This window comes from Triturus cristatus, chromosome 7, assembly GCF_964204655.1.
Source record: "Triturus cristatus chromosome 7, aTriCri1.1, whole genome shotgun sequence".
NCBI classification, from domain to species: Eukaryota; Metazoa; Chordata; class Amphibia; order Caudata; family Salamandridae; genus Triturus; species Triturus cristatus.
The window spans coordinates 1,642,495,104-1,642,522,889 of NC_140590.1; the positions used below are offsets into that span (position 1 = coordinate 1,642,495,104).

The 27,786-nt window shown below is 43.8% G+C and overlaps 1 protein-coding gene across 1 annotated transcript in view; it reads left to right on the plus strand.

The window, feature by feature from the left end:
• The window catches only part of LOC146812611 (peroxidasin homolog), a 211,116-nt gene that overhangs the window by 85,052 nt on the left and 98,278 nt on the right, over positions 1-27,786 (plus strand). Inside the window, exons 5-7 of the mRNA XM_085619678.1 lie at positions 8,330-8,401; positions 15,056-15,127; positions 26,127-26,296. Of these exons, the coding sequence (XP_085475804.1) occupies positions 8,330-8,401; positions 15,056-15,127; positions 26,127-26,296 (314 nt within the window). The remainder of the gene's footprint in view (positions 1-8,329; positions 8,402-15,055; positions 15,128-26,126; positions 26,297-27,786) is intronic.

The window sequence follows — 27,786 nt, forward strand, 5'->3', positions numbered from 1 at the left end:
ATGTGCTCTTTAGGGATCCAGTAACAAGAACAGTTATAGATAAAACTAGAAGTAAAAATGAACACAGCAAAACATAGCCTGACAAACCCGGAAAGAACACAGAGTACTCAGTCATTCAGGGTAAAGGATTTTATAAGCACTGGCAGGTGTGCATCCTTGTGTTAGCGTCGACGTGGCGGTCAGTGGGGAGTGTTGGGAAGGAGTCAAGAGTCATGACTCGCGTCTGTAGTTTTTGACGGACACGCATAGTAGGGAGAGCTCCGCACAAGCAGATCCCCTCACTTCGCCAAGGCATGCACAAAAGGTGGAGTAACTTGGCTGGGGTGCTGGTGGTGGTTTGTGGTCATCTTTCACTGTCCTCAACGGGTTTCACTCAAGTCATCCCCAGGGGCGTAACACAGGCCCCCCCAGCCCCCGCAATGCGGGGGGCCCCAAGCTCCAGGGGGCCCCCTCAGCAGAACACTCTGGCTGCAGGGCTCCTGATTGAGCCTGGAGGGGGCCCCCCAAGGTGCCTTGCAGGGAGGCCCCCTCATGGTTTGTTACGCCAGTGGTCACCCCATGTGGCAGCTATTGGAAACTTCCTCAGCCCTTGTTGTTTCTCCCGCTCTCTCTCGATGAACGGCTTTACTTTCTGTGTCTGACCATTGTGCGATTGCTCTGTGTCACCTATGGAGTTGTGGCGGCCACTAATAATGCACCCCAGGGTGAAATATTTCCTAGACCAGAAGTACAGAACTCTAAAGAACTTTGCAATTGCTCTATCAGTTTAAGTGCTCAGCGGGCACGCTTCAATTCTCATTAAATCTTACTTCATTAACCTGCAATAGGATTTCTATGAATGTGCTCCAGAAAAGTACCATGCTGGGGCAACACCACAGCATATGAATAAAAGCAGCACTATGCTCTCAACAACTGGGGCATGAGGAAAGACGACCATATCATGTATAGTTTAACTGGGGTGACATAGGCCCTGTGTAAAATGTCAAATTGGATGACATTGAACCGTGCATTTCACAAACCTTTGTTAGGATAATGAAGGATCTTTCCCCACTCAGTGTCATTGAAAACCCAGCCTATGTAATTTTCCTCTTGTCAATAAATAATGGTAAGATTGCATCTTCACTATGCATTTGTGCCCAGTATAGACACATGTATGATGTTACAATGCATACATTTACAACGCATGCCTTTACAACACAGTCCCTTATGCAGCCCATCTGTCTCAACCAGCTTCTGAAAAGGCACTAATTCTCCATCATGGAACAAGTCCCCAACTGCTGTGATATCCACCTCTGTCCAGTGACTTAACATTCCCGGAGTAGGCCTTCCTCACCTATACATGTAAGGCAACCAGTGGTATGGCCGGTGTATATGGAATTGTAATTTCAGACTGGTTGAAGTCAAGTTTTAGGCAGTTTGCTGCATTGGTTAGCAGTTGCGACCAAGGATTAGGAGTTTTTGCTTAGGAAATGGAACAGTTCATAAGCTGTCATTTCCCAACTGTCCTACCTCCAAACCCATCTCAGTCAGTCCTCGACCTGTCAGCCATCGAGAGGCCCATTGTATTTTTCAAAGTCTAGCATTATTGTTTTTCGATGTCTATAGTATTTCTGGTATACCAAGACTCCCACATTCTACTGGTAGATTTTAGGTGGCAAGGGCTACTCTTCGTCTACCAGCCCCCCAAATTAAGTCCCATAGTAATTGTTCTAACATTATGGATGCAGAAGGATGCAGGTAGAATCAGAAGCAAAATAATTAAGTAATAAAGCAGCCAGGGCAAGACCACCATTTTAGCTATGGGTGCCTAGCCTATTACAGAGAAGGGAAGTCTATTCCAGAATTTAATCTGCGATTTCAGTGATGTTTGTTTGCAGAGTTTTATATAGCATGAACTTGACCCGAATCAGGTATCAGAGCGCTTTACATAGCACCAGTTACATTACATGAGGACACACATTCATTTTTGGTTAGGCACGGGGAGATTAAGTGATTTGCCCAGAATCACAGGATGTTCAGCGTCATTGCCGAGACTCAAACCCAGTTACCCAGATTCGAGGTCGACCGCCCTAGCCGTTAGGCCAACTCCTCTCCCCAAGGGATGGTAGTGTTGGTGCAAGGATGCAGTGTAGAATTGCGACGTATGATAGATATTCACCTCATGATATCGGAAGGATTTGTATGCCCGGCACATGTATCTCGACTTTGGTCCCAGAGTAAATTAAGGGGCTGTTGTACGTACTGGGACAAACATGAGTTGAACCAATTGATTTTCAGTCCAGATATTTGCCAGAATACATATTCATATGATATATGTAATATAGTGGATAAGTCAGCCGTCACATCTTTCAGGATATTGTTTTGTATAGCAAGACCTTATCGACTTCCTGATGCGTTTGTGCTAAATATGTCCTATGGGCTAGGCATGGATGTTTTCCATATGTTCCAATTTTTGCTGACTAAGTTGTTTGATGCTCTCCTGTGTTGCCATGCGGGTTGCAGCTTGCATTTTAATGTACTTATGGCGGAGTCTAACATACCTAGTTTATTCCATATCATCTGCAGCGCTCCCACCATAATTTGGATGCTTAAACCCCTAGTTGTAATTTTAGAAGCCTCCCAATCAATAAATGACAAATTGGTGATCCTATTTTGCCCCATTGGAACACAGGGTTGTGATCGGAAATTGCTTAAGCATTGCATTGTATATATTGACATAGCAATTATATAGCCCAGTTGCTGCTATTTGTTCCATCCTTATGTGAATGTGATTTAGTGTTGAATAAAATGATTAATCTCTGTATGTAGGAAGTCTGGTCCTCCATGTGTCACATCCATCACCTCAGCTTGTTGGCATTCGATGAGGATAATGCCTGAGTAAGCAAATTGACGTCAATAAGACTGCTGAAGTCCCCTCTACATGACCCACGGGGTATCTAAACATGGCACCAGGACTTTGGACAGCTTGGGACAGAACCTAGCTTGGTCCAAATTAGTAGCATATGTGCTTCCCACTATCAGGGCTCCAGGCAATTTGCCTCTGAGGAGGATGTATCTACCCTCTACATTTATGCAAGTTTCCTTCACTTCAAAAGAAATTCTAGCGCTAATCTATATCAGAGCTCTTCACACATATGCCGAGTTAACCTTGCTGTAAAGCTGTCCCCTTCATCTGCGCTTTAGTTTAAGGCTCTCTGCATGTACCAAGTGTGTCTCTTGCAGAAAGATGATCTGGACCTTCCATCGTCCCAGGAGATATATAAGCAATATTGTTTAGTCACCGCGTTTACCCCCTGGTATTCCAATTGATTATTCTAAAGTTTGAGTTTAGCGTCCTTGGGTGGCAGGATCATCTTTCGTGGTGATGGTTAGTGCAATCCTCCATCTGCCACGTCTGGTGCATCCCATTACCTTTGCTGGATGGTGATGTATTGCCCTCTAACTTGAAACCCTTCCCTCCAGCCCCACAGAACTGGCCGGAAACCCCAACAGCAACTTGTCCAGTGAACTATTTAATATCGAAAATCTGCGGGTACTTCGACTCATTGCCACTGAACAGATGCATTAATTAGGCAGAGGCTTGTCCAGCCCCCATGAGAGGCGCCGGCTCACTTTACTTATACGTGTATGGGCGCCAAGAGTCTCCCTGTCAGTGTTGCCTACAAATATTTTAGAACAAGCATTTGCAATGCAATAGGTATTGCATTGCTGATGGTTGGCGGTATTGGCATTGAAAATAATAATGCAACGCCAATAGCTCATACTTTCAGAGTAATGCGAGACCTAGTGCATTGCAAATGCTTGCGTAGTGATCCAGGAACCAGCATTGTATGTCTCGGTGCAGTACCGCAAGCTGCTCCTAGAGGTCCCTAGTGAGCAAGGCACCAGCGCTGCATGTCTAGGTGCAGTACCGCAAGCTGTTCCTAGAGGTCTCCAATGAGCATCATAAACTACCTAAGGGAAACAGTACACAGCTGCTTGAAATATGAGCAATTATATGTTTAAAGCCATACGGTCGTGGTGACATCAATGGACAGTTGACGATCCGCTATAACAAAACAAGCGCACCCATGTTCAGGTAAAAGAAAAGTACGTCCGCCATTATGCCATCTGAGACGACCGTGCTGCTTAAATTTAAAAAAAGGGTTGTGAAAGAGAGAGAGAGAAGAGAGTGAGCATGTCCTGCCTGCAACAGCAGGCAGAAGAAAGCCAGTTAAGGAAATATTGCTCCCAGGCTCTAATTAAAGCATACGTGTAACAACTAAAGTAAAAGGGCCAGTCCTCATGAGAGGTTACAAATGAAGACACAGCGGTACTGCGGTGGGACTAAAAAGCCTATTAACCAATCAGAAGCCAGCATTTACGAAAGAAAATAACACAAGCTAATGACAAATATGGGCGGAGAATGGGCTGGGCTTCAAGTACATACTGCAATACAGTATGCCTCGCAGAGCAGCGCATGCACACTGACTCTAGGCTCGACCTAAAAAGCTTCCTTTACCATGGCACACAACAGGGGGAGAAGGCGGCATTACACCTAGGCTGACTTATGCCCCCTGTCCCCAACCTCAGACTTACACACATACCTGAAGCAGAGCCAGTATATATGGGTGCCCAACTCAAGGGTCAGCAAAAGAATTAAATGTTATTAAAAAATGTTTGCTCTATATGTGTACACCTGTACATAGGGCCCATCAACCTGATAGGCATATCAGATCACATATCTGATTATCTGAAGTTTGAGAAGTAACCGTCAGGAGTGGCAGTGTACCCCCAGTGTCATCATCTGTGAGAGATTATTCTCCAGAGGTCACTGATCTGGTCCTGGTATATCTCGGGCTGCACTACATGTCCTTTGAATTTGCCACCATGGCTATGGCTTCCTTTCTGCCTTCTTGTATTTGCATGGTGGTAGTGGTCTTTCTTATAGATAGATGCTTGTCCTTGCCACTGCACTTTTGTAATAACATTGAGCGACTAGGGGGGTGACTTCTTCTGTTTTTCCTTGATCCCACTGTCCGACGAATGGCTTCATATTGTTCAGCCCAATCCTATGTGGTTTCTGGCTCAGTGATGAAGTGGGAGTGTAGGTTAACAACGATTCTCAGATTTGCAGGGAACAACAGTCCCAATTTCCTCTTCACAACGGTAAAAGATGTTCGTTTGAGCTGGACCACCAGGGTATAATCTGGGAATATCATAACCTTTGAATGTTCTTGGCTTTGTGCCATGCCATCCTCGCGGCAAGTGGTATAGTGTCTCTGTCCCTGTAGTTAAAGATTTTGGCCACAATGGGTCTAGGATTGCTTCCTGAATGGAGCAGCATAGCAGGCCCTGTGTGGGATCTTTCCACTGTGAAGTGAGGAGACAGGCCTTAGCTGGATGTGGCTTTCTGGAGCCACTCTTCTATATATTGTTGAGGTCTCAGCATTCTTAGTCATCTGGCATCCCAACAATAAACAAATTATTACATCTTGCTCTGCCCTCTGTATTCTTTGCTCGGTCCTACAAAAACATAGCTCTTTCCGTTAAGTCTTGGATCTGTTTTGCATTGTCAAATGTCTGTGACAGCATGTCCTGCAACCATGCATGATGGCTGTGCACTCTTTCAGCCAGATTTTACTTATTTTCATGAAGATGCCTAGCTACATCATGACTGCGTCAACCTTTTGTTTCTAGGCAGAGGGTGTTTCACATATTGCCCTTAGGATCAAGTCTTTTCTTAGCCATGGGATTGAGCAGGCCTTTCCTCGATGAGCCCAAGCCAAGTGGTAGAACAAGTCCCCCTGCTGTATTTGATGCCTAATTCATAATACTCTGCCAGTTCGGTTATTAGCTAGGTAAAGAGTGCAGCACACTACTCAGTGGCCACCTCTTCTCAGTTCCCTGGTTTTAACTTCAGGAGCCATCTGCGACCTCTAGCTGGTCATTTTCTGGGATTCTGTTCTGCAGTTCGCACTCACGACTGAAGGGCCTGACTCATTTAACTGTCAATGTGTGGGGGAAACATCCAAGTTACTCTATGGGGGCAATAACAGTCAGTTCCAGGTCAAAGATGCTCCTTGTGGCACCAGTCACATCCACATTTTTCTCCTGTCTGTCCGTGTTCTGAGTGTCATTGTGTCATGTCCAGTGCTGAGGGTACATAGGCTACAGTATTCTGCAGTGTGAATGTCCGTAAGATGTCCACTGGGGAGCGTGTCTCACGCGCTAAGTCATGCCATCTGAAGAGAAAGGAACCAAAGTGTGTCAATTCAGGAAAAAATCCCATATCTAAGAAACAAATCTTGCCCTATATCTGTGGGCGTCTCTGCCCCCGCGAAATGATGTTGGTCCAATTTTCCTCTTAGGAGAACCGAGGACAATTCAGCCACGCCAGCAAGCTCACGCAGCCACACCACCACACCACCACACACCCCGCTACTTTAGGATCAGGTGTCTGATTGCAGGGCTTAACTGAGAAACAAAAGCAGCCCTGACAATTTTATTGGACCGGCTGCGGGGGGCGGGAGGGTGGGGGTGCAGGGCGTGGGCAAGGGAATGGGTGAGGGTGCAAGTGTGAAGCACTCCTGTTAAACTATACCGGCCCCCAGCGTTGCTGCTTTTGTTACTGGGAGCCAACATAGCAGCAATGTTGGAAAACCAGCCCCCAGTAACAATACCAGCCCCACTGCTCCAAAACCAGCCCCCCACCTTTCCAGCCTCCCGAAGAAACGCCCAATGCCTGTTTCAGTCAGTCCAGCTCTGTCTGCTTGTGTGCATGGCACCAGGGAAGGACAGAAACAATTCACAGGCTTCATTGGCTGCATCAGATTAGCAATTCACAATCTTCTGTCTGTATGAAGCCAGCTCAGGGTGACTCTACTCGATCACACTGAGAGGGCAAGGGTCATCCCGGCAAGAAGCTGGTTCCACAGCCATCATTTTAAAGATGGTCTTCCCGAGTGACGTGTTTCTGAACTTCCAACTTGAAGTGCATAATAAAGAAGTAAGAATTCAGGGTGATCCCCGGAGATTTGGCCATTCCCTCTGATGCACATTTGTCCACAGGAGCTGTAATCTTAGCAAGGATAATTTCTATCATGTCCCTTAAATAATTTTCAACCGTATTACACCAATATTCTCAGAATTACTATATGGAACTTTAGGACTTGACAGCTCTTTAAATACTTAAGAGAGTGCCTTAGTGAGTTTGGACACATTGATTTCATGAGCATAGCACTCTTTTTGCACCTTTGATGCTTTTACTTGAAACCTTGCTCTTTTCCCTGCCAGGAGATAACCCTACACAGAAAAATTGATGAGTGTGTGAGTGCTGAGTACCCTAAGCTCCTTTATGTGTCACAACATTTTTGAGGTCCAGAAAAGGACCTGGGCAGCACACAAAGAAACTCAACACTTTGTGCTGGGATGCTTACCCAGAGAGAGTTATGCAGCAACAGTTATCACAGTGTCCAGGGCTGCCTCATGTGACTCTCATTCCATTTTCCTGAACTACACACAAAGATCTTCTTCCCATTATCATGGGCGCACACAAAAGCTATCATCAATTGCCACACCATTACTCTCAGTCCATTTTCCTGGGCTGGCTCTAAGACTCCAATTCTATTGTCTTTGACCGAACACCAGGATTCTAATCTCCTTATCTGAAGCCATGCACCAAGACTCATTAGAACACTGGAATGTTGGGAGCTCCATTGAAAACAATGAAGTGCTCCAGGGTACTAATGGCCGGTAGAAGCCCGGAGCTCCAACATTCCAATATTTGTTCACAGCTGTTGCTGAGGGTCTTTCGAACCCCACGGACTCCGTGAGGCCTTTGCTTTACAAATTTGAACATTCTACCTTCTAGAGCCCTCTGCAGTGAGCGAGCTGTACTGGTTATTAAAGGTCCGCTCCTTCGGCTTGGTCCTTAAACACTGGAGCGGGCCTTTAATGGCCGGTAGAGCCCGCTATGACAGGCTTTAGGGCTGTATTATACTGGCCTGGTCATACACAAGGATTCACATCCCATCAACTTACAATTGCTCAGATTTAACACCAAAATTATTTCCCCCTCGCCCAAGCACCAAGATCTTCTTCCTACTATCCTGGAGACACACAATGATTCTAATCCCCTTTTCCTTGATCCAACAAATTTGTCATCTCATTGTCCAAGTCACACACCAGGATTTTGCTGCCATCAGCCTAGTGGCACAACATGAGTTTCATCCCTTCAGACTCTGAATATGCTCCATCTGAAGCTCTTCCCTCTACTCGCATGCATTCTGTAATATTGTGGACCTAGCCTGACTAAGAGGTGGCAATATTTTTGTTTTACTGTTGCTAGGTACCTTCACTTCAATGCCCTAGAGACACTGGAGCCCGACATTTTCAATGACCTGCCCAGCCTGGAAAGATTGTAAGTAAATGGACATTTTTATGGTAAACTGACCAGTTTGGGTACCTCTGGCTCGTATCGCTGTTCAGAGTGCATGCCAAGCAATCCCCTTTGTTTGCTGATCTAGAGTGTGTATATTCTGTGTCAGGGTAGGCAGTTATCTCACCAGTGTTTAACAGCAACAAACAATTTAGCTAATTTCAAGTGCCCCAGTAAAATGATGCAGTAATATCTGTCAAGCAATTAGGAATAGTGCAGCCTTCGTTGCTTCCTGGAAAAACATGGTAGTACAACATAGTTTCCTCTTTTCACAATATTGCAGTTATCCTCACCTACATTCCAGCAGGTTTTATCTAGTGAAATTTGTGTACAGAAAATTGTGTGGTAATTCGTATACTTTATAATTTTATTTCAGGCACAAGTTCCTATTTTAGTTCCACTCGAACTAATTACCATAGGTACTGCAATGAGGGTGAAGTGACTAATTAAGGAGTATGCTGGTCCAAAGTTATTGTATTTCTCTCTGCCTCTTGAATGTTAGTCTGCCACCTAATTTATATTTCTGTTTTCAGGAGATACTTTAAATGTCTGCCTTAACTCCATAGATATTGGGACAAAACCAGCAGGGACACAGGAGGAAAGAGTGCATATATATATAGGAAATAGATTTTTTGGTTTGCTAATAACTTTATCTTTGGTGTCTTTTGATGAATCTTCAGAAACATTTCCAAAGAAAACTTTCATCTACCTCGGCGTATTCCTGGAAAGCTTTGGGATTATCCTCCAAGCGAGGGCACAAAACACATTTTCCTTATGCAAATTTCCATAGGAAAATTGATTACAGATACTGCAAAAATGGTTAAATGTAATTACAACATATTTGGCAGAAAACTAGATCTTTATTTAAAAAACAGGATTTTTGTGATTGGGTGTAAATCCGTTCAGTAGTGTTTGAGAAATTAAGGTTCAAAATGTATGTCTATAACAGGCCACGGAGGATCCACGTTTCCAAAAGGATAAAAGATAAGGTCTGATTGGCTGCCACCACATAAGGAATGATGTGTCACAGCTATTTTAGGACTCAGAGACTCAGTCCCAGGTCTTTGGGTCAAAAATGTTTTCTTTCTTTGTTTTTAATTTTACTGTGAATTTGCGAAGGACCCGAAGTAAAAACCTTTTTAACAAGCATTTGCAATGCAATGAGTCTCGCATTTACGCGTGTTTGAGCTATTGGCATTGCAAATGAGAATGCCTTTTTTTAATGTGTGGTTTTTAAAACATAAATAAAAGGCATTTTCATTTACAATGCCAATAGCTTAAACTCGGGTAAATGTGATACATATTGCATTCCATATGCTTGTCTGATACTACTAACAGGCATTGTCAAAGACAATAGGCTTGGTTTGTTACTGGGTGATATATCTGGGTGCACTAACAGAAAGCGGGTAAGCAGAGGACTTTAGTTGATATGTTTTAAGCCACACAATTCTAGATATAGGCCGCACCTCTCGAATAGGTTTCACAGTTACACTTCTAGGCTGAGACCCTTTTAGATACCCCTCCCCACACTTTTTTCATGACACTTAAAGCCCTGGCTTAGGGGGAGAGGGGTCTAGGCACAAAAATATAGGCGTTTAAAATGTAGCGGTGATTGGGCCTCAAAGGGAAGGAGGCAGAAGCAGCGCCAAGAGATGCCACTGGTGTGTCCACTTTGGAAGTGCCTCGAAGCCCGGCTCTTTTTGTGAGGTTGAGGCGCAGTGCACTTCAAGAACGGCTCCAGTTAATAATTGCAGTTTACAGTTTGTTCAAACTCCCCATCTTGTAAAATCTAGAATTGGTTAAAGACCATCTACTTAATTTAAACGCGCCTCAGCTGTCACATTTGCGATGCGGCGGAGTTTGAAAGAAGAGAGCTGATGAAATAGAAGGTACCTGCATTAAATAGGTGCGGTGAATCCATAAATATACAGGTGCGTGCCTTTTAAAGAGTGGCTGGGGTCTGAAAGGATGCGTCCTAGGCGGGCTTTGTGCCTCTGCGGAAAGCTTTTTTCTGTATCGGAGAGCAAACTTTCCTATGGGAATGAAAATAGGAAACTGATGTTTCGCTAACCCCACACCTTTTTCTCGACTCTTGCTTGAAAGCCTAACATTTCCATGAAGAAAGTAAAGTGGGTTAACATCTTTTTTGAAGTTTTTGGCAGATTCATTGAAGGGCACCAGAGTTATTAAAAAAACAAAAAACACCTTACCTATGGAAAATCTGACCTAATTATAACTACTCTCACACTCTCTCGCTGCATATAATATATGTGTATATATATATATATATATATATATATATATATATATGTGTATATATATATATATATATATATATATATATGTAAATATACACACACATATATATATATATTTTCAATGAAAAAACTAAAGGTTAAAGGCTTAGTTGTAGTTAGGTAAATTCTTCTCCCCTGTACAAACCAAGTTTAAACTAAACAAACTTTACAAATTCTAATGTTATACCTTTCATTTACACTTTATCCAGCTCATTCAAATTATTATAAGTAGTAGACCCCTTTACTCACTCTTAGCTCGCTAACCGGGCAACACTAACTATAACTTGACACTCTACCATGCATTGTGTAGTGACAAATAGTGTGATTTGCAAAGTTATAAGTGCTGTTATGAATGGTATGATTTCACATACTATAAGTGGTGTAGTATGCAAGGATATAAACAGTTCATAGAAAAGACATGAGTTATAGTTAATGTAGTGTGGAGAGTGAGGTGACAAGACTGTGTTCGGAGTTGCGTGATTTATAGTAATTTAAAGGTGGCGGGTAAATAATAAATTGAAGGTGTAAATATGAAGTTACAATTTTTATTGTTTTTGTTATTTTAAGATGATTTTGTATAGAAAAAATACATAAGGTATTCCTAACTATAAATTATCCTTAACCTTTTATTTTTCATTGTTTGGTAATGGTTTTTCTTTGTTTTTAGTAAAAATGTGTTCCAAATCGCAGTTCTATGTGTCATTGATTGGAGTGTATTACAGTACAGTGAAGAAGTGTGCTGTAGAGTCTAGTGACGTAGAGTGGAGTACTGTAGAGTGTAATAGAGTGGAGTGGAGTTAAGTAGAGCGATGTTGCATACAGTGGAGTAAAGTGTTATACAGTGGAATAGCGTTGTATGTCATATCGTGGAGTGGAGTATCATAGAGTGGAGCCACGTTTTGTACATTGTAGTGGTGTGTTGAACAGTAGAGCTAAGAGTTGTACAGTGGAGTGTCATTGACTCGGGTGTCACGAGATGGAGTGTGGTTGAGTGGAGTGTCATTGAGTACAGTGTCTCAGAATGGCATAGAACGTAGCAGAGTGTTGTAGAGTGTAGTGGCAGAGTGGAGTTCAGTGGAGTAGAGTGTTGTATAGTTCAGTATTGTAGAGTGTAGTTTTGTGCAGGAGAGTGGCAGAGAGTATCGCATAGTGTAGTGTTTAACAGTGGAGTATTATTACTTGAGAGAACATAATGCATGATAGAGTGGCGAGTTATAGTTAGTGTTGTCTAGTTTTTTCAATGAATGTCTACTTTTTTCAATATTTTTTTATAAAAATGTGTTTAAAATCAAAGAGCCCAGTGTCACAAGTGGAGAGTTGTTATGTGAAATGGCATACAGTACAGTGGAGGAGAGTGTTGTAAAGTCTGTTGTCATAGACTGGAGTATTGTAAATTGGAATCTAGGGGTGTAGAGTACTGTAGTAGCATATCGTATAGTGCAGTAAAGTGTTATATAGTGTAGTGTCATGATGTCTCATATAGTGGAGTCAAGTATCGTAGTCTGGAGCAGCGAATTGTACAGTGGAATGGGATGTCAAACAGTAGAGTGTGGGTCATCGACTGTCATACATGGAGTAGAGTACTTTAGAGATGAGTAGGGTGTAGCAGAGTGTCATAGAGTGGAGTATCATCAAGTAGAAAGTGTCGTAGAGTACAATGAAGGAGAGAGTCATAGAATTGAATGCCGTGCCATATAGTGAAGAGGTGTATTGTAGAGGAAAGTTGATTGGCATGTCGCTTAGTGTCATGCAGTGTAGTGCAGTGGCGTAGAGTGGATGGGCATAGAGTGGGGTAGAGTGTCATAGAGTGGCATGGAGAGTAGTACTGTGTTGTAGAGTGAGTTGCGTACAGTGGCGTAGCATGTCGGACAGTGAAGAGTCATACAGCAGAGTATAGTACATTGGCATTGGGTGGGATAAAGTGGAGTATAGTGGAGTATAGTGGAGTGGAGTACACTGGAGTGGGGTAGTGTAGAGTGGAGTAAAGTGGTATAGAGTGGAGTAGCATGTTGTAGACTACAGTGGTATGGAGTGGCTAGCATACAATCGAGTAGTGCAATACATTTTAGTACTGTGTTGTACAGGAGAGTGTAGTTGGGTGTCGTACAGTATTGGAAAGTGATGTAGAGTGGCATACTGTCTAGTTGTTTTTTTGTAGAGTAGAGTGGTGTACAGGACAGTAGAGTGCTGTAGAGTGTGGTATAGTGGATCAGCATACAGTATTATAGAGTACAAGCACATTGAGTGGAGCAGAGTGGAGTGTGTACAGTGAAGTAGAGTGGAGTACTGTGTCAGAGTAGAATGGAGTAAAGTAGAGTGCAGTGACATACAAAGAGTTGCATACAGTGTCGTACAGTGAACTATAGTATCGTAGAGTGTTGTACAGTGACATACAGTATAGTACAGTTTTGGAAAGTGGAGTGGAGTATATACAGAAGTGAAGTGTCAGAGAGGGACATACAGTGTAGTAGAGTGTCGTAGAGTGAAGTTGAATTAGAGTACAGTACTGTGCGAAACAGGGGAGCTGCATAGAGTGGATTGTTGTATGGTAGCGTAGAGTCAGGTAAAGTCTTGTACAGTGGAGTAGAGTCAATTGGAGTGGTGTAAAGTGATGTGGAGTAAAGTAAAATATTGTGCATTGGTGTCGTAGAGTAGAGTGGCATAGAGTGGAGTAAACTGGTGTAGAGTAGATGTAAACTGCTATACATTGGAGTGGGGTCTCGTACAGTAGAGTGGAGTGCGGTATCGTATAGAAAAGTGTTTTATACGGGAATATAGTGTTGCTCATTGGAGTGTATGGGTGTGGAGTATAGAGTTGGAGAGTTGATTGTACGGTGATAGAGTGGAGCAGAAAGTCGTAGAGTACCATGAAGTGAGGTAGACTTTTATAGAGTGGAGTTACATATAATGAAGAGTGTCATACAATAGAGCAGCGTAGAGAGGAGTGACGTACATTCTAGTGGCATAGAGCGGATTACCAGAAAGTGGAGCAGCATTCAGTGGAGTAGCGTACAGTGAAATACTGTACAGTGGAAACATGGAGTGGCATAGAGTGGAACAGCATAGAAAGAGTGGTGTAACGTGGAGTGGCATAAAGTGGAGTAGGGTACAGTGGATTAGCATAGAGTGGGGTGGCATACATTAAAGTGGCGTAGCGTAGAGTTTAGGAAAATGTTATAAATTGGAGTGCCATCTCACACAGTAGAGTGGACTGCTGTGTTGTGTAGCGTTGAAAACTGTCATAGAGTGGAGTGTTGTACAATAGATTGCATGGGCACAGAGTCAAGTGCAAATTTGGACAGTGGATAAGTTAAGGATACATTTTAGTTAGAAATACCTTATGTATTCTTTCTATATAAACCCACCTTAAAATACACAAATATTAAAAATTGTAAAGTTATAATTATAACTTCCATTTATCATTTACGCACATCTTCAAATTACTACAAGTCGCGCACCACTGAACACAGTCTTGTCACCTCACTCTCCACACTACATTAACTCTAACTCATGCCTTATCCATGCACTGTTTATGCCCTTGTATACTACATCACTTATCGTATGTGTAGCATTTATAAAAACACTTTAACTTCTCTAATTACATTTTTGCCACAAAACAGCACATGGTAGAGGGCGAGTTATCATTAGTGTTGTCTGGTTAGTGAGCTTAAAAGAGTGTGTAACAAGGACTGCTACTTAGAATAATTTGAAGGTGGTGAATAAATTGTAAATGAAAGTTATAACTACAACTTTCACATTTTTTAATCTTGAAAGGTGTACTGGCCAGTATTGGACATGTTGCTCAACAGGGGAGCAACTGCTTGGGTATCAGTACACTAAATTGCCTGCAGCAGTGGAAGTGACGTCACTCAAACGTTGACTTCAAATGACATCACAAGGGTGGCCCCTTTGTTTCCCTTCTGCCTGTCAACAGCCTCCAATTTGCTGCTGAGTGGCTAGGTGAAGAGCATGCTGTGGAAACATCAGAAAGTAAACAGGGCCCATTTTCTGTTCTGTGTTGCAGTGCCAAGGGCATCCAAGAGCATGCTGTGAGACAAGGGAGACTCCGAGGGGCCTGTGCTTGAGTTTGGTCCAAAGAAAAAGCTTTAAAGATTTCACGGGTTTACTAAGTGTGGTCTGACATGGCTTTACAAGCAGGCCGTGCCTTATGTATGATTAGAACTTTCCCCTGGCAGCATGCCGGTGCCAGCCTTCCTACTTTTATGAGATGGAAACCGTATGTTTTTTGCATGGCACGGGGTGGCACCGGAGATCTCAAATGCTGGGAACATGTCAACAGCACAGTTAACAACTCCCACTCTTTTTTTCCTCCTGACAGGTTTCTGCACAACAACCGGATCGCCAGGATACAGCCGGGCACGTTCTCCCAGCTGCACGCGCTCAAGCTTCTGTGAGTAGTCACGCGCGCGCTCCTGTGACAGGATTCCATTTTCACAATTTTGCTGTCTGGGCTTTCTTTGCATTTAAATGGCCACATGGGTTTTAAACAAATACCCCCGTTGTCATCTTTGGGGAATCTTTCTTTCACTAATCACAAACCACCCCCAACCCTCCACCCCCCATCATTTGATGCTAACCAGGCAATATAAATATATATTTCTAGGACTCTTGCAATAGCGGCAAAATATACCCCCCCCAACCCTGTAGTATACACCACTATTAATACCCCTTTGATAACTATCAATTTATCCTGATATGACCGCATCTGATATCTGTGCCCAGTCATAGCTATTGTGATACAGACCAAAGGTGATATATAGCTATAATTCCACACAGTGGCATATATTTACTTAATATAACCCCATGTGATATCTGCCATTCAGGCAACCACATGAAATATGAAGCCACAGTGCCACCCCGTATGACAGCAGTCCCTGTGTTGTCCTAATGTGGTCTTTGCCCCTAACTGGGCAGCATGTGTTATCTGTTCCTAGTCAGACGTCTGTGAGGGTAAACAACGTTTTACCCCGAAACTTTTTCAACAAAGGGAATCACAACGCGGTCGTTACAACGACCACGTTGTGATTCCGCATACCATTACTCCGCAAGTCGGAAGAACGACTTGCGGAGGGGGGGTGGGGGGGGGTGGGGGTGTTGGATTTAAAATCCAACACCTTCCCTAGTGTCCGCACAGACTGGAGTTGGAATAGTAAATTATACTATTCCAACATCCAGCTCCGCCCCTCCACAAGTTGTTGTTCCGAGTAATGGTATGCGGAATCACAACGCGGTCGTTGTAACGACCGCGTTGTGATTCCAAGCGGGGAAAAAGGCTGCGGAATAACGTAGTAGATATTGTCCCCACTCAGACCCCTGTCTGACAGCTCCTCCTCATCAGAGCCCGTATTCATTTTATTATTAGTTTATTATATAGTTTGATTCTTGATGGCTTCAGATTCCTTTGTATGGGGTAAAGAGGTTTGGAAGAGGAATATGAATGAGTTGGTGGTGGTAGATAAGAAATAGGTGAGTTTTCAGTGGTTTCAGAAACTTCAGTTAATCCACCTGATATTAGCTTCTCATAAATCAGACGACTAGTCTGTTATGGGCATCAGGAGGCTGTGGGACCGGTTGAGTAGCAGCACCGTAGAGAACAATATGCAGGTTCAACTAAGTAGAGCTTTGTGTACACGGATAATGGTCGGAAAGTCCACCCATTGCTTCATCGGTGGCCATTATTGGTTTTTGAATTCATTTTTTAATGCTTCGACGTGTCATTTTCTTTTCACTTCTCAGGGCTTGGTCGTCCTTGGGTGCAGCCATTGTGCATCTGGTAGAGAAGGTGGTGTCGTAATATCCGACAATGTATATTTGAGGAGTGGTTCCCACTGGGTATATATTGTAGTGGCCAGCTCCCTCTTCCAGGAGGGACGGCTTAATATTGTTGCGGTACATTTCGTAAGCTCCTAGAAGAGGCACACCGTCAACCCTATCTACAGGTACCAAACTGGGTAGTTCCTAAATCATGTCTCATAGCTCTCCAAACTAGTAGGTGAATGGAAATACCCCATATCTCTTGGGATCAGATCAGTTTGAGTGACCAAGTTCATACTACTGGTCATTTGTTTCATCAGGGGTGAAGTGGTTATCTCCCATTTGCAGGTATTTTTCTTCCAAAAACCTGCAGATAGGGCTCAAGGGTCTAAATTTGATTCTTGCGCCAATGGAAGCCATTGCAGTTAATTCGGTCCTTAGGTGATGTGATCTGATTTCTGTATGATTAGGTCGTTAGGACAGGAGCGATTTAGCCTGGGTGTTTCATGACATAGATGTGCCCGGCAGCGTGGTTTTGAACTCTGATATCTGTCCTTAATCAGAGCATAGCTGTTACCAGTTTTTAAGTGAACCCCATCTGTGTCCAATAGGCCTTCTTGGCAATTTGAGTCCTTAATCAACCCCTTGACAAAATTTGCCATAGACTCTCCACAAGATAATTTGGATATTCCTGAGTATTTAAGGAAAGTACAATTTTATTAACGAAACAGATGTGATTATTATGCATTGTGTTCTTGCTGTTTATTTTCATATATAGCAGGTCAGTCGAAAGAAAAAACAACAAGACCCATAATTCTCTTCATCTGAACAGGAATAGGCAACATAGAGAAAGGCTCCCACAATGCATAAATAGAGGCGAATAAACCAGCAATGTCTCTTTTCTTGATGCTAACTCATAGTCCATGAATAACATGGAAAATATAGAAACAACAGGAAGAATCCTAATAGAAATAGGACAACTTTGTCTCTCATATAGTCCATCATATCTCCCCAAGCCTTTGGGAAACCAGGATTGTCAGCAGTGAAGAATGGTCCAACAATACTTCAGGACTTTACTAGTAGGGATGAGACTAGAACTAATGACAATAAGCAGGATAATGTTTGCCTGTCTCTATAATAAAATCTGGACTTTCCTTCACTACTTCACTTAGAAAAATCCAGTTATCATTACAACACCGAAGACTCTATCATGTGTTCAAAGCCTCTCCGCCATCGACAGAAAAACATGCTCTGTAGGCTTACAATAAAACCTCCTAAAGGTAGACTCTCTGCAACAGTCAGCAGACCTGAGAATGTCCTCTAGCCTGGCCCCTGCCCAAAAAGCATTAGATGCCATTGCACTCTTCTCTGAATGGGCTCCAAAAAGAAGCTGTACCCACCACGGCAAAAGCCATAATCCACTTTACCCATCTACTAAGTGTGGCAGAAGGAACCGCGGCAAATGGTTTAAAAATAAACTAATAATTCTGTTCAGGACGTTCTCAGTTCCTTAGAATCATGAGCATACTGCTTAATACAACATACCACACACAGCTTAGGATGGGAAGAAAATGAAGGGTATTCCACAGATGTAGATGTGCTCTTAGTATGTCCTGAGATAGTAAAATACACCTCAGTCGGAGAATAATTCATTGGCATGACATCCGAAGATCTAACAGTCTCTTACACAAGATCAAACATAACAACACCAGCAACTTAGCAGTTAACTTCTTTAACCCCTTGCATGCGTCGTACAGCCCCCGGCCGTCCGACGTCACAGTGGGCGTGTGCGGAGGACGGCCGGGGGCCGTCCGAACCCAGCCCACTTATTATTTCGCCAGCACCGCGGTGGAATTCGCGCCACGGTCAACGGGTTAACAAAAGTGCTTTTTTATCTGGTTGCCACTTGAATAACTCAAGAACCAAGTTCACATCCCATAAAGGTGACTCGTGAGGTTTCAGTGGGTTAGCATATCTAAATCCATCAAGTTACCTGCACACCAGAGGGTGCTCGTTCACTGGCTTATTATTTACTTTTTCATGCCCTACCAAATGGCTTCCTGTTAACCATTAATGGTGCAATAGGATTTAGGTTGGGCAACTAGAGAAGCTAGGCAATTAAGAATTGAAGAGACATCCTAAGAAACAGGATAAATTTGCCTCTCCTAGCATCAGATAGCCCAAGCTCCACAAATTCATTTATATGCTCTGGTTGTTCCTGACCCTAGGAAGTGCGGTTAATTTTGATATCCCAATACAAAAGTACTAGGAGATGCCAGAAAGCCCTGTCAGCCTTCACGCCACCAAGATAAGGTTGCCTTCTAGAATTTCATTATGCAGATGAGCCCTAGGACTCAGCAGCATGAATGGAAAGGAAGGTAGGAGGATTGGAAAATCTAATGCCAACTCTAAGAGAAAAGGGCACTACGTTTGAGCTTTCCAGGGAGGTGCTATCAACATTATCTGAGCTTCCTGCTTGATGATCTGTGCTAGGACCTGGAAAACATCACAAAAGGTGGAAAAAGGTATAGGACCCAGCATGAGCACTCTTGTAGAAAAGCATCCTTTGCCAAAGCACCTGGCTCTGGATCCAACTGAAATAATGTTTTTGTTGTGCTGTTAAACGAGATGCAAAGAGATCCGTCCTAATGGGATCCCAAAACTTGGTGAGACCCTGAAAAGCCTGTGGATTTAAATGCCAATGTCTGTCCGTCTGCAGTCTTGAATACTAGTCCGCTACCCAATTGACTGGACCTGGATGAAATTCTACTTTAAGGACGATATTTGGGCCGAGACAAAATTGCCATAGGGACTTTGTCAAGTTTGTTAGGGTCTTTAACTATGCTCTCACCAGAAGATTTATGTAGCGCACAGTAGTCAGGTTGTCCATGCATTAGAGGATTGTCCTTTCCATTTTGGGTTTCACTAAGGAGCCCGCAAGAAGCTCTAAACAGTTTATGTGCAGCAGCAACTCTCACTGTGACCAGCCTTTCCCTGTTGAGTGCCTGCACATCGCGCCCCTCCATCCCCAGGGACACAGTCTGAAGATTTAAAACTAACTTCAGTTCCTTCTTGAGTTTTGCTAACTTCCCTTCTGGAAGCCTCAATAACCCCCTCTGCAATTCCACCGGAAACCCCAGAAACTCCATGTGCTGGGAAGGAAAAGGTTGTGCTTCTATCAATTTGTGAATCCGCGGTACGGCTGACAGAACCTGCCTCACTAACATGTGCCTCTGCTGATCTAGGAAGATCTTATTGTCCAAATATATCACCATTTTCAGACCCTGCTACGTGAATTTCACTGCTAGAGTTTTCAGAAGTTTGTTCAAACACCTTGGCATGGAAGTGAACCCGAAGAGGAGGGAAGCAAACCTGTAGCTCTGATCCTGCCAAATGAATTGAAGGAACTTCCTGCAGGGCTTATACATGAAAACTGTTAAGTTTCATCTTTCAGCTCTAACCGAACCATCCAAGGGGCATATCAGCAACAACCGGCGATAATTATCGCTAAGCGCACTTAGCGCTAGGATAATTATCGCCGGCTAGCGTGGATTTTTATCACTGAGATAGTGTGCTATTAGCAACGCTTATCTCAAAAGCGATAAAAATCCTCGCGCTAACTGCCTAACGTGAGATTATCGCTAGAAACCCAGCGATAATCTCACGCAATGTGGCATTTGCTTGTTGATAGGGCCCCATAAACTTAGCCATGATATCCACCTTCCATAGGATATCATGGCTAAGTCAGTCCTGAAGCAGGCGTAAGGAAAGTAGTGATAACAGGGGTTATCGCTATTTTTCTTGCCGCTATGCTTCATAGCGTGGGGCTTGATGATAGGAGAAATGTCGCTTAGCGACATTTCTCCTGTCATGTCAGGTCAGGAACGCCCACTTTGCATCTCATTAGAGATGCAAAGCTGGGCATTAGGAATTCCTGCGCTAACGCAAGTTTTCACGTGTTAGCCTGCGCTTGCTAATTAGGCAAGAAGATTTTCGCCGCTTTTCAGCCGAAAACGGCCGCAAAAGCGGCGATAATTCTATCGCCTCGCCTTGCTGATATGCCCCCAATTTCTTTGGAGTAATATGTCCCTGAAATTAATTATAGTCCCCATCTTGAAGTAAAATCATCAAGTTTATAAAAGGAACAAATGTAGGGCCCTATTTATAAAGGAGGTTGTGTTGCTTTAGCACCACGCAACAAGGTCAATGTGATTTATCAAGGCACGTAAGACCACTCTGTATGGCCCTGTATGGCTTGATAAATCAGGTGTGACACAAAGCAGCGCAAATCTCTGTGTTGCGTTACACTCACTAGGGAGGCATTCCATAGGCATTGCATGGGTGTTCTCACACAACTCCCATGGATTTTGACTCATTCCCAGATTTACCATTACTGGTAGACCTGGGAATGTGCCAAAATCCTAGCCTTCTCAGAAGGGGCGTAACGTGGAGAAATATCTTTATTTATCCTCGTTACTTACTCTTAGTATGTGTGCTGCATTCTGCAGCACACATAGTTAAAGGAAAATGCCTCAAAGGATTGTTTTTGTGCAGGAAAGGGCCCCTTCCTGCACAAAAACAATCCTGCATGCAATGCAGGCACTCTTGCACCATGGTGCAAGAGTGCCTGCGTTGGCTCCAGGCAGCCCATTGTGCTCAAGCACTGGGAAAAGGACAGGAATGTGCCATACAGTGATAAATACGGCACATTCCTGCCTTTTACCTGTTACTTTTAAATAAATATGCCCCTTAGTATTCTTTTTCTTAACTAAGTATACATTGCTCCGAAACCCCCAGAATCTAAGGCACTATGACTCTATGGCTAACTTCAGAAGCAAGCCCCTTCACCTCTGATGCAATGAGCCCCATTTCTTCCTTGGAAAAATATATAATACCCAGGAACAGAGTTTGAATCCAAGAGGAATAGAACTCTATCTGAAAACCCCTTAAAGTCTGCAAAATCAAAGAGCGTTTGACAACCTGATCCAGTTGTGTGTGAAACAAGCTATCCTGCAGAATCAAGGATCGGTTGACACCCTTATCCCTCCCTGTGTGTGTGAAACAAGATCTCCTGCCCCAGGCAGGTGGACTTACCTTGCATAGCGCTGGGATGTCCCCGGGTAGCTACGCTCTTAACAAATGCTGTTTTCATTTCATTTCATGGCAATTTTTCTCCCTTGTCCTTCAGCTGAGGGCATGTGGCTTTCTCTCATTCTTTGGGGGAAGAACACTTGCCAATATTAATGGAAGGACTGACCATGTTTAGTCTGTTGTTTGGTCCAAAGCAGCCGGGAAACTGACCCTTGCATCCACCAGCCCTGGAAAAAACATGTCTACAGAAAACATGCCATCGAAGAGTGAGCTTTGTCCCTACAATAAAAACTTGGACAAATTGGTCGATTTTTTGTTCATAAAAGTTTCATAAAACAAAAGTCCTTAAGCCTCACTTTTCACCTCAGATCCTGCCAAGTCCCCAAGCTTTAGGGCAATCCTTATCAATAAAGCAGTTCTTGTTTCTAGGAATAAGACCAATTTGGCACTGCTTAAGGAACATCAAGCCTTCTGGTCCCAATTAAAAAACTATGGGCCCGATTAACAAATGTAAACTGAGTGAAAGTCTAAATTTACGACTTCTGGTATTCACAAAGGGCATTTATGAGTAGTAAAGTTAGACTTTTGTCTCAGTTTTGGTCTCAGTTAAACTTACGACCAAAACTTAAGTTTAACTGAGACTAAAGTCTAACTTTACTACTCGTAAATGCCCTTTGTGAATACCAAAAGTCGTAAAGTTAGACTTTCGCCTCAGTTTACCTTTGTGAATCGGGCCCTACCTCTGGATCTCATGGACTCTCGACTGCTTAGCTTGATCTGTCAAACACCTAATCTTAGGAAGTGGCCCGAAGTGTCGAGCTGAGTCTTGGCATCTGGGCCAGGCTCTATAAATACTCTTCCTAGGGTAACTTCACCCTTTGCTCAAGTACGTCACTATTCAGGGTTCCAGGATGGGAGTAGCCGTAGCCTTATAAAATAATGTGGATTGTAGAAATTCTACCCTCATTTTGGCCAGGGTGGCCCTATCTAGAGGAGATCTCAACCTTGACGTAATATAACCCTCAACATGTATACAGGAGATCCCTCCGAAGAGTCGGGGTGCTGAAATAAGATCGGATTAAACATTGCAATCCATAATAACAACCAGAGGTATTTAAAAATCAGGCATTCTCTGCGTTTTAGACAAATCAGCATCATACGACTCATCATTGCGATACATATCGCTATCCGTGTCAGCTTAATAAGCATCATCATCATACCTCTCAAAGGCATCAGACATGAATCAAATGATCTCTTATACGCCTTGCATTTCCACAAGCCATGCTACACGGTTTACATTGAGACCTTAAGTCATCACCCGTTTGCGGATGGCACCACAATCTCATAATCAGATCCATTATTCCCATTATGCCAGATACCAGACGATACCAAGTGCTTTCATTTATGTCGTTTTTTACCACCTTGGTACTGCACTCCGCATCCAGAAGAAGGAAACTCACAGCTACCAGACGTCAATGCTGAAAGTGCGACCTGCTTCCCCTGCAGGTATGGTCAGGAGTATTTTAAATAGCTTGCGCCATAAAAGTACCTATATCAGAGGCCACGGGCTTTAAAGGCTTTAAAGATGAGGAAATAGCCTTATTTTAGATTGATGCATCAATAGACCCACATAGGTTTTTCCTGACTATTTCATCCACATAAAATGCAGCACCCTGACCCAGTAATCATCAAAATGATTTATATATATATATATATATATATATATATATATATATATATATATATATATATATATAAAATTGGAGGGTTATATATTTAAATAATAAGACATTTCTAAATTGGTAAGGATTGCTTGCTCAAATTCTTGATTGGAATACACTACAGTACTGCTTGCACTTTTATCAACTAAAAACAAAAAGAAGGGAAAACGTTGTGAACCCCACTCTGCATTCGTAATCTAAAAGCAAACAACCCAGGCCTGTCACACAACCCTCAGAATGTATCTAACGAGGCAAAGCAACCATGAAGGGCCGGCGCATGTGTATTAACCGTTTCGTAGATTATAGCAGCAAGAAATGAAGGAGTGCTGGTTTGTTGGCCTCTATGTATGCATTAGTGAGGCCTTTCTCTATGTTGCTTATTCCAAGAGCATTATAGGTCTTGTAGGTTTTTCTTTCAACATATCAACTAAATGGGAATGAACTGCTGGAAAAGAATGCATATTGGAGCCTCCGGTCTTGTAATAAGATTACAGCTCCCACTCATGGGGTCCATGGTGTGGAGATCTGTTCTTGATTGTGCCTCACGGTGATGGTATCTGTCATGATTGTACCCCATTTTATGTCGCCTTTCATTGATTCGGCACAAGATGACGCAAGCTTTCAGTGAATGAGCCGGGTTGTGGTGTTAGTGACTATTCCCCTTGTGCTTATATCTTTCACTAATTGTGCCCCAGGATGGGACTCTCTGTCCCCATCTGAGCTCCCCGTGATGCCATTAGTTTGTGACTTGGCCAAAAATGATGTATTGGTCACTGATTGTGTCCCACTGGGTGACATCTGCCCCTGATTGTGCGTTGGGATGATATCCCATTGTGATTATATCCTTCACTGAGTGTGCCAAGGTGCATGCCACCTGGCACTGACTCGGCCTCACGATGACGCTATGTGTCTGCAGCAAGCGTCATAGTGATGGGCTCTCTCCCCGATTGTGTCACATGGTGATGTGTTATTTCCTCTGACTGTGTCCCATGGATGTGATATCAGACTCTGAATATGCCCCTTGTGATGCTATTGTTCACTAATTGTGCCTCAAGATGATGTCACTTGCCCCTTAATGTGTCACATGGTCATGATAATTGCCACTAAAAATGATTCAGGGAGTGATATCTTTTCAAACAATACTACCTGATCATGTTACCAGTCCATGACTGGGTCCATTTGTGATACTATGGGGCGTATTTACAAGCCCCTGGCGACGCCGGTGCGTCACTTTTAATATGGGAAAAACTGGCGCAACTGCAGTGCAAGGGGCTTGTAAATAAGCCCCTATGACTCTGCAAGTTGCCGCAAGAGCAGGGTGGCCAGGCGTCTAGGACTCCCTGAGACTGTACTAATTTCTCCCCATTCGTCTCAACAAATTTTTGTAAATGTAGTACGCGTCCCAGGTTTCAGAGAGAGACGACTACACACACACAGGAGGCACGCTGTTATGATTTTCAGTGTGGAATTTCTTAGCAATCCCTAGCAGAGAGCAATTTGGTTCATATACATGATAATGTGTGTAAAAAGTGCATTTAATTCCCCATAGTGCCACATTGTGTGTGTTTCTGTGCCCCTCAGTGAATACAAAATGATAGCCCTACTTCTAAGTTTGTGTAAATGCCCCACTTTTTGTTTTTTAAAGTCTGTTCGCCCTACACAAGGGGATGAAACGTGTCCGTTATTGTCTCCACAGTGATGAGGTCAGGCTATGACTGTGATCCATAGTGACTGATATCCGCCCAGATTGGGCTCCATGGGTAATGTTTTAGATGGGTGTATGAGGCCTTTCATTCTCTGAACGTGTGAGTGCCCCTCTTAGAACAAACACCGCTTGGGCAATGCTCTCTCACCCTCCATCCTCAGACCTGTTAACCTATTGACCCAAAATGCAGGTACAGACAGGCATTTATACAGGGTGATTACATCAAGGTCAATGTGGAACGAACACTGTTTTGAAGGATAGTATAGGTTTGAAAAGCGGGTGACTCCATTAAGTTATAAGGAGGCATTTTCTTCGTTAGTCAGCTGAATAGTATTAAAAAGTGGGTGACACCCTCCAAATGAGGGTGAGCTGACAGGTATGCATCCTCTATGCATAAGGAGGTTGTCAGCTAGAGCATTCGCCCTTCTAATCACACTTGGGGCTGGAATTTAACTACGCCATAGCCACGGTGGCGGTGCGGGCACTGTCACAACGGTGGTCCGATCACCCTATTAGGAGTTGGGTGGTCAGACTGCCATGATACCGCTGCTACTGCCAGGGAGCCGCGATCCCAGGCGGCCTTTCAGTGGTGTGAGGCCCACAATATGCTGGCAGTGCCGCTGCGCCACTGACAAGCATATTATGAGTTTCCTCACTGCCACAGCTTTCATGCCGGTGAGCCCCCCATGAGAACTGTGGTGATGAGGAAACTAAGGGGGCCATACGGGTCCCCCTGGTGCCACAGGACCATGGGGATGCATGCAATGGGGGCACATGGTCTGCCCCCCTGCCTGCATGCACACCCAGTTCCTGCACAGCTTGGATTTAGCAGACTATGCCTTGCAGGAAAGTGCTTTGTCATTCCCATTGTAGTGCTTTTCTAAGGTTCACCGCCTGAGACAGCCAAAGCACTGCCCGCCGGACCAGGAGAAAACTCCTAATCTGGCGGAGGGTGTATGTATGGCTTTCGTGGTGTGGCAGCAGGGCGCTGGCATGGCAGCCCGCTACCACACTGCCAAAGTAGTAATCAGGCCCTTAGTGTTTAATAGGGAATTGACTTGACTACTGGGTGCACCACAGCCGCCTTCTCAGTAATCCACCATCCTATTTTTTGCCAGGCGCCTAGACTCCAACACCTTGGTCTGTGACTGTGACATGATGTGGCTTGCTGAGCTGCTCCGGAGGTTTGCAGAACAGGGGAACACCCAGACCGCTGCCACTTGCGAGTATCCCAGAAGGCTGCAGGGCAGGTCGATAACCACCATAACAGCCCAGGAATTCAACTGCGGTAAGGGACTCTCTATAGTGTTTTGTTTACATTTCTTTCCATTTAGTTTTACTCATCACACAATTTATACAGTGTTCTATTTCTTCCAAGAAATGCTCACAGCCAAAGGCCCTGTGAATTAGGTGTTACATTACTTGGTATCTGTAAAGGGCACTGGAGACAATGGTATGGATTTCCAGTGCTGTTGGCTGCCGACAGGGTGAGTTTCGGCTTGCTTGTTGGTTTTCGAGAAGACATGTGTCTTCTGGATCTTTGTCCCAGACTCGGTGGCGCCAATTCACAGAACTAATCTGAGACAAAATCCTAAACGTACTACTTTTGGTATTCACAAAAGGCATTTAGTAGTAGTAAAGTTAGGATTTTGTCTTAAGTTTGACTTAAGTTTGACTTAAGACAGATTTAAGACAGACTTAAGACAAAATCCTAACTTTACTACTACTACTTAATGCCTTCTGTGAATACCAAAAGTAGTAAGTTTAGGATTTTGTCTCAGATTACTTATGTGAATCGGGCCCACAGTTTCCCAGTCCTATTGTATGTGCACCCCCATCCTACTGTCCCTGCCTGCTTTGTTCAGTGCCCATGTGTCTGTTTTCAGTATCAGTCTCACTTTCCCAGTGTCTGTGTCTCCCTTTCCCAGTTTTGCCAAGGTCCCTGTCCGCAGAAAGGTTAGTCCCATGAATGTACTGCTTGCTGTCAGCAAAATTACTGATCCATTTATAACTAATAAACAGAAAGTTCCCTAGCTTTGAGCTCTAGCCATTAGGCCACATCTTCTCCCCAAGTGATCATCTTGTTATATTTAGAACCCCGAAGCATTTCGAACATGGTCCTTGAACAGAGGGATATGTTGTGTCCAGAGCTTACGTGCGACTAATGGGACGTGGAAGGTTGGGTTTCAAACTGATGTTATGTGGAAGGCAGGTGGGCTCAGATAGTTTTTGATGGTGAATCCAAACCTTTAACCACATTTGTGACACTGGAAGGAGTGTTCAGGTATTGTAACATGTCCTTCAGACTTGCTTCGGGTTCTGCGTTGTTCCAGAGGGTGATGCAGCAATTGTTAGGGGATGCTTCTGTTCGGTTCTCCGTGACTTTCTGGTGTAATCTCACTTCGCAGACCCACACCGGGGTTGGTATTGCTTGGGTATGTATTCTAAGGTAAGGAATCTATCACTAACGTGTCTCTTTCAGATGAGCAAGTTACTTACTTGTGTAACGATATCTCTGTAAGAGACATTAGTTAGTGATAGATTCCTTACCGCCCGCCCATCCTCCCCGTTCTGCAAACTGTTCTCTAGGGTTCAGGTCATCCCTTTCAGGGCCCTAGTTCTATTGCACCAGTAGCCGTTCTCAGGCATGGCTCTGCGTTCCTGGTGCGGAAAATCGTGTACAGAACTGGGCACGTCTAAGTAGCTCTGACGACGTCATCTCGGCGAGTACGACGCCAGCGACGTACACCGGAGCCGCACGATGACGCCTACCAACTC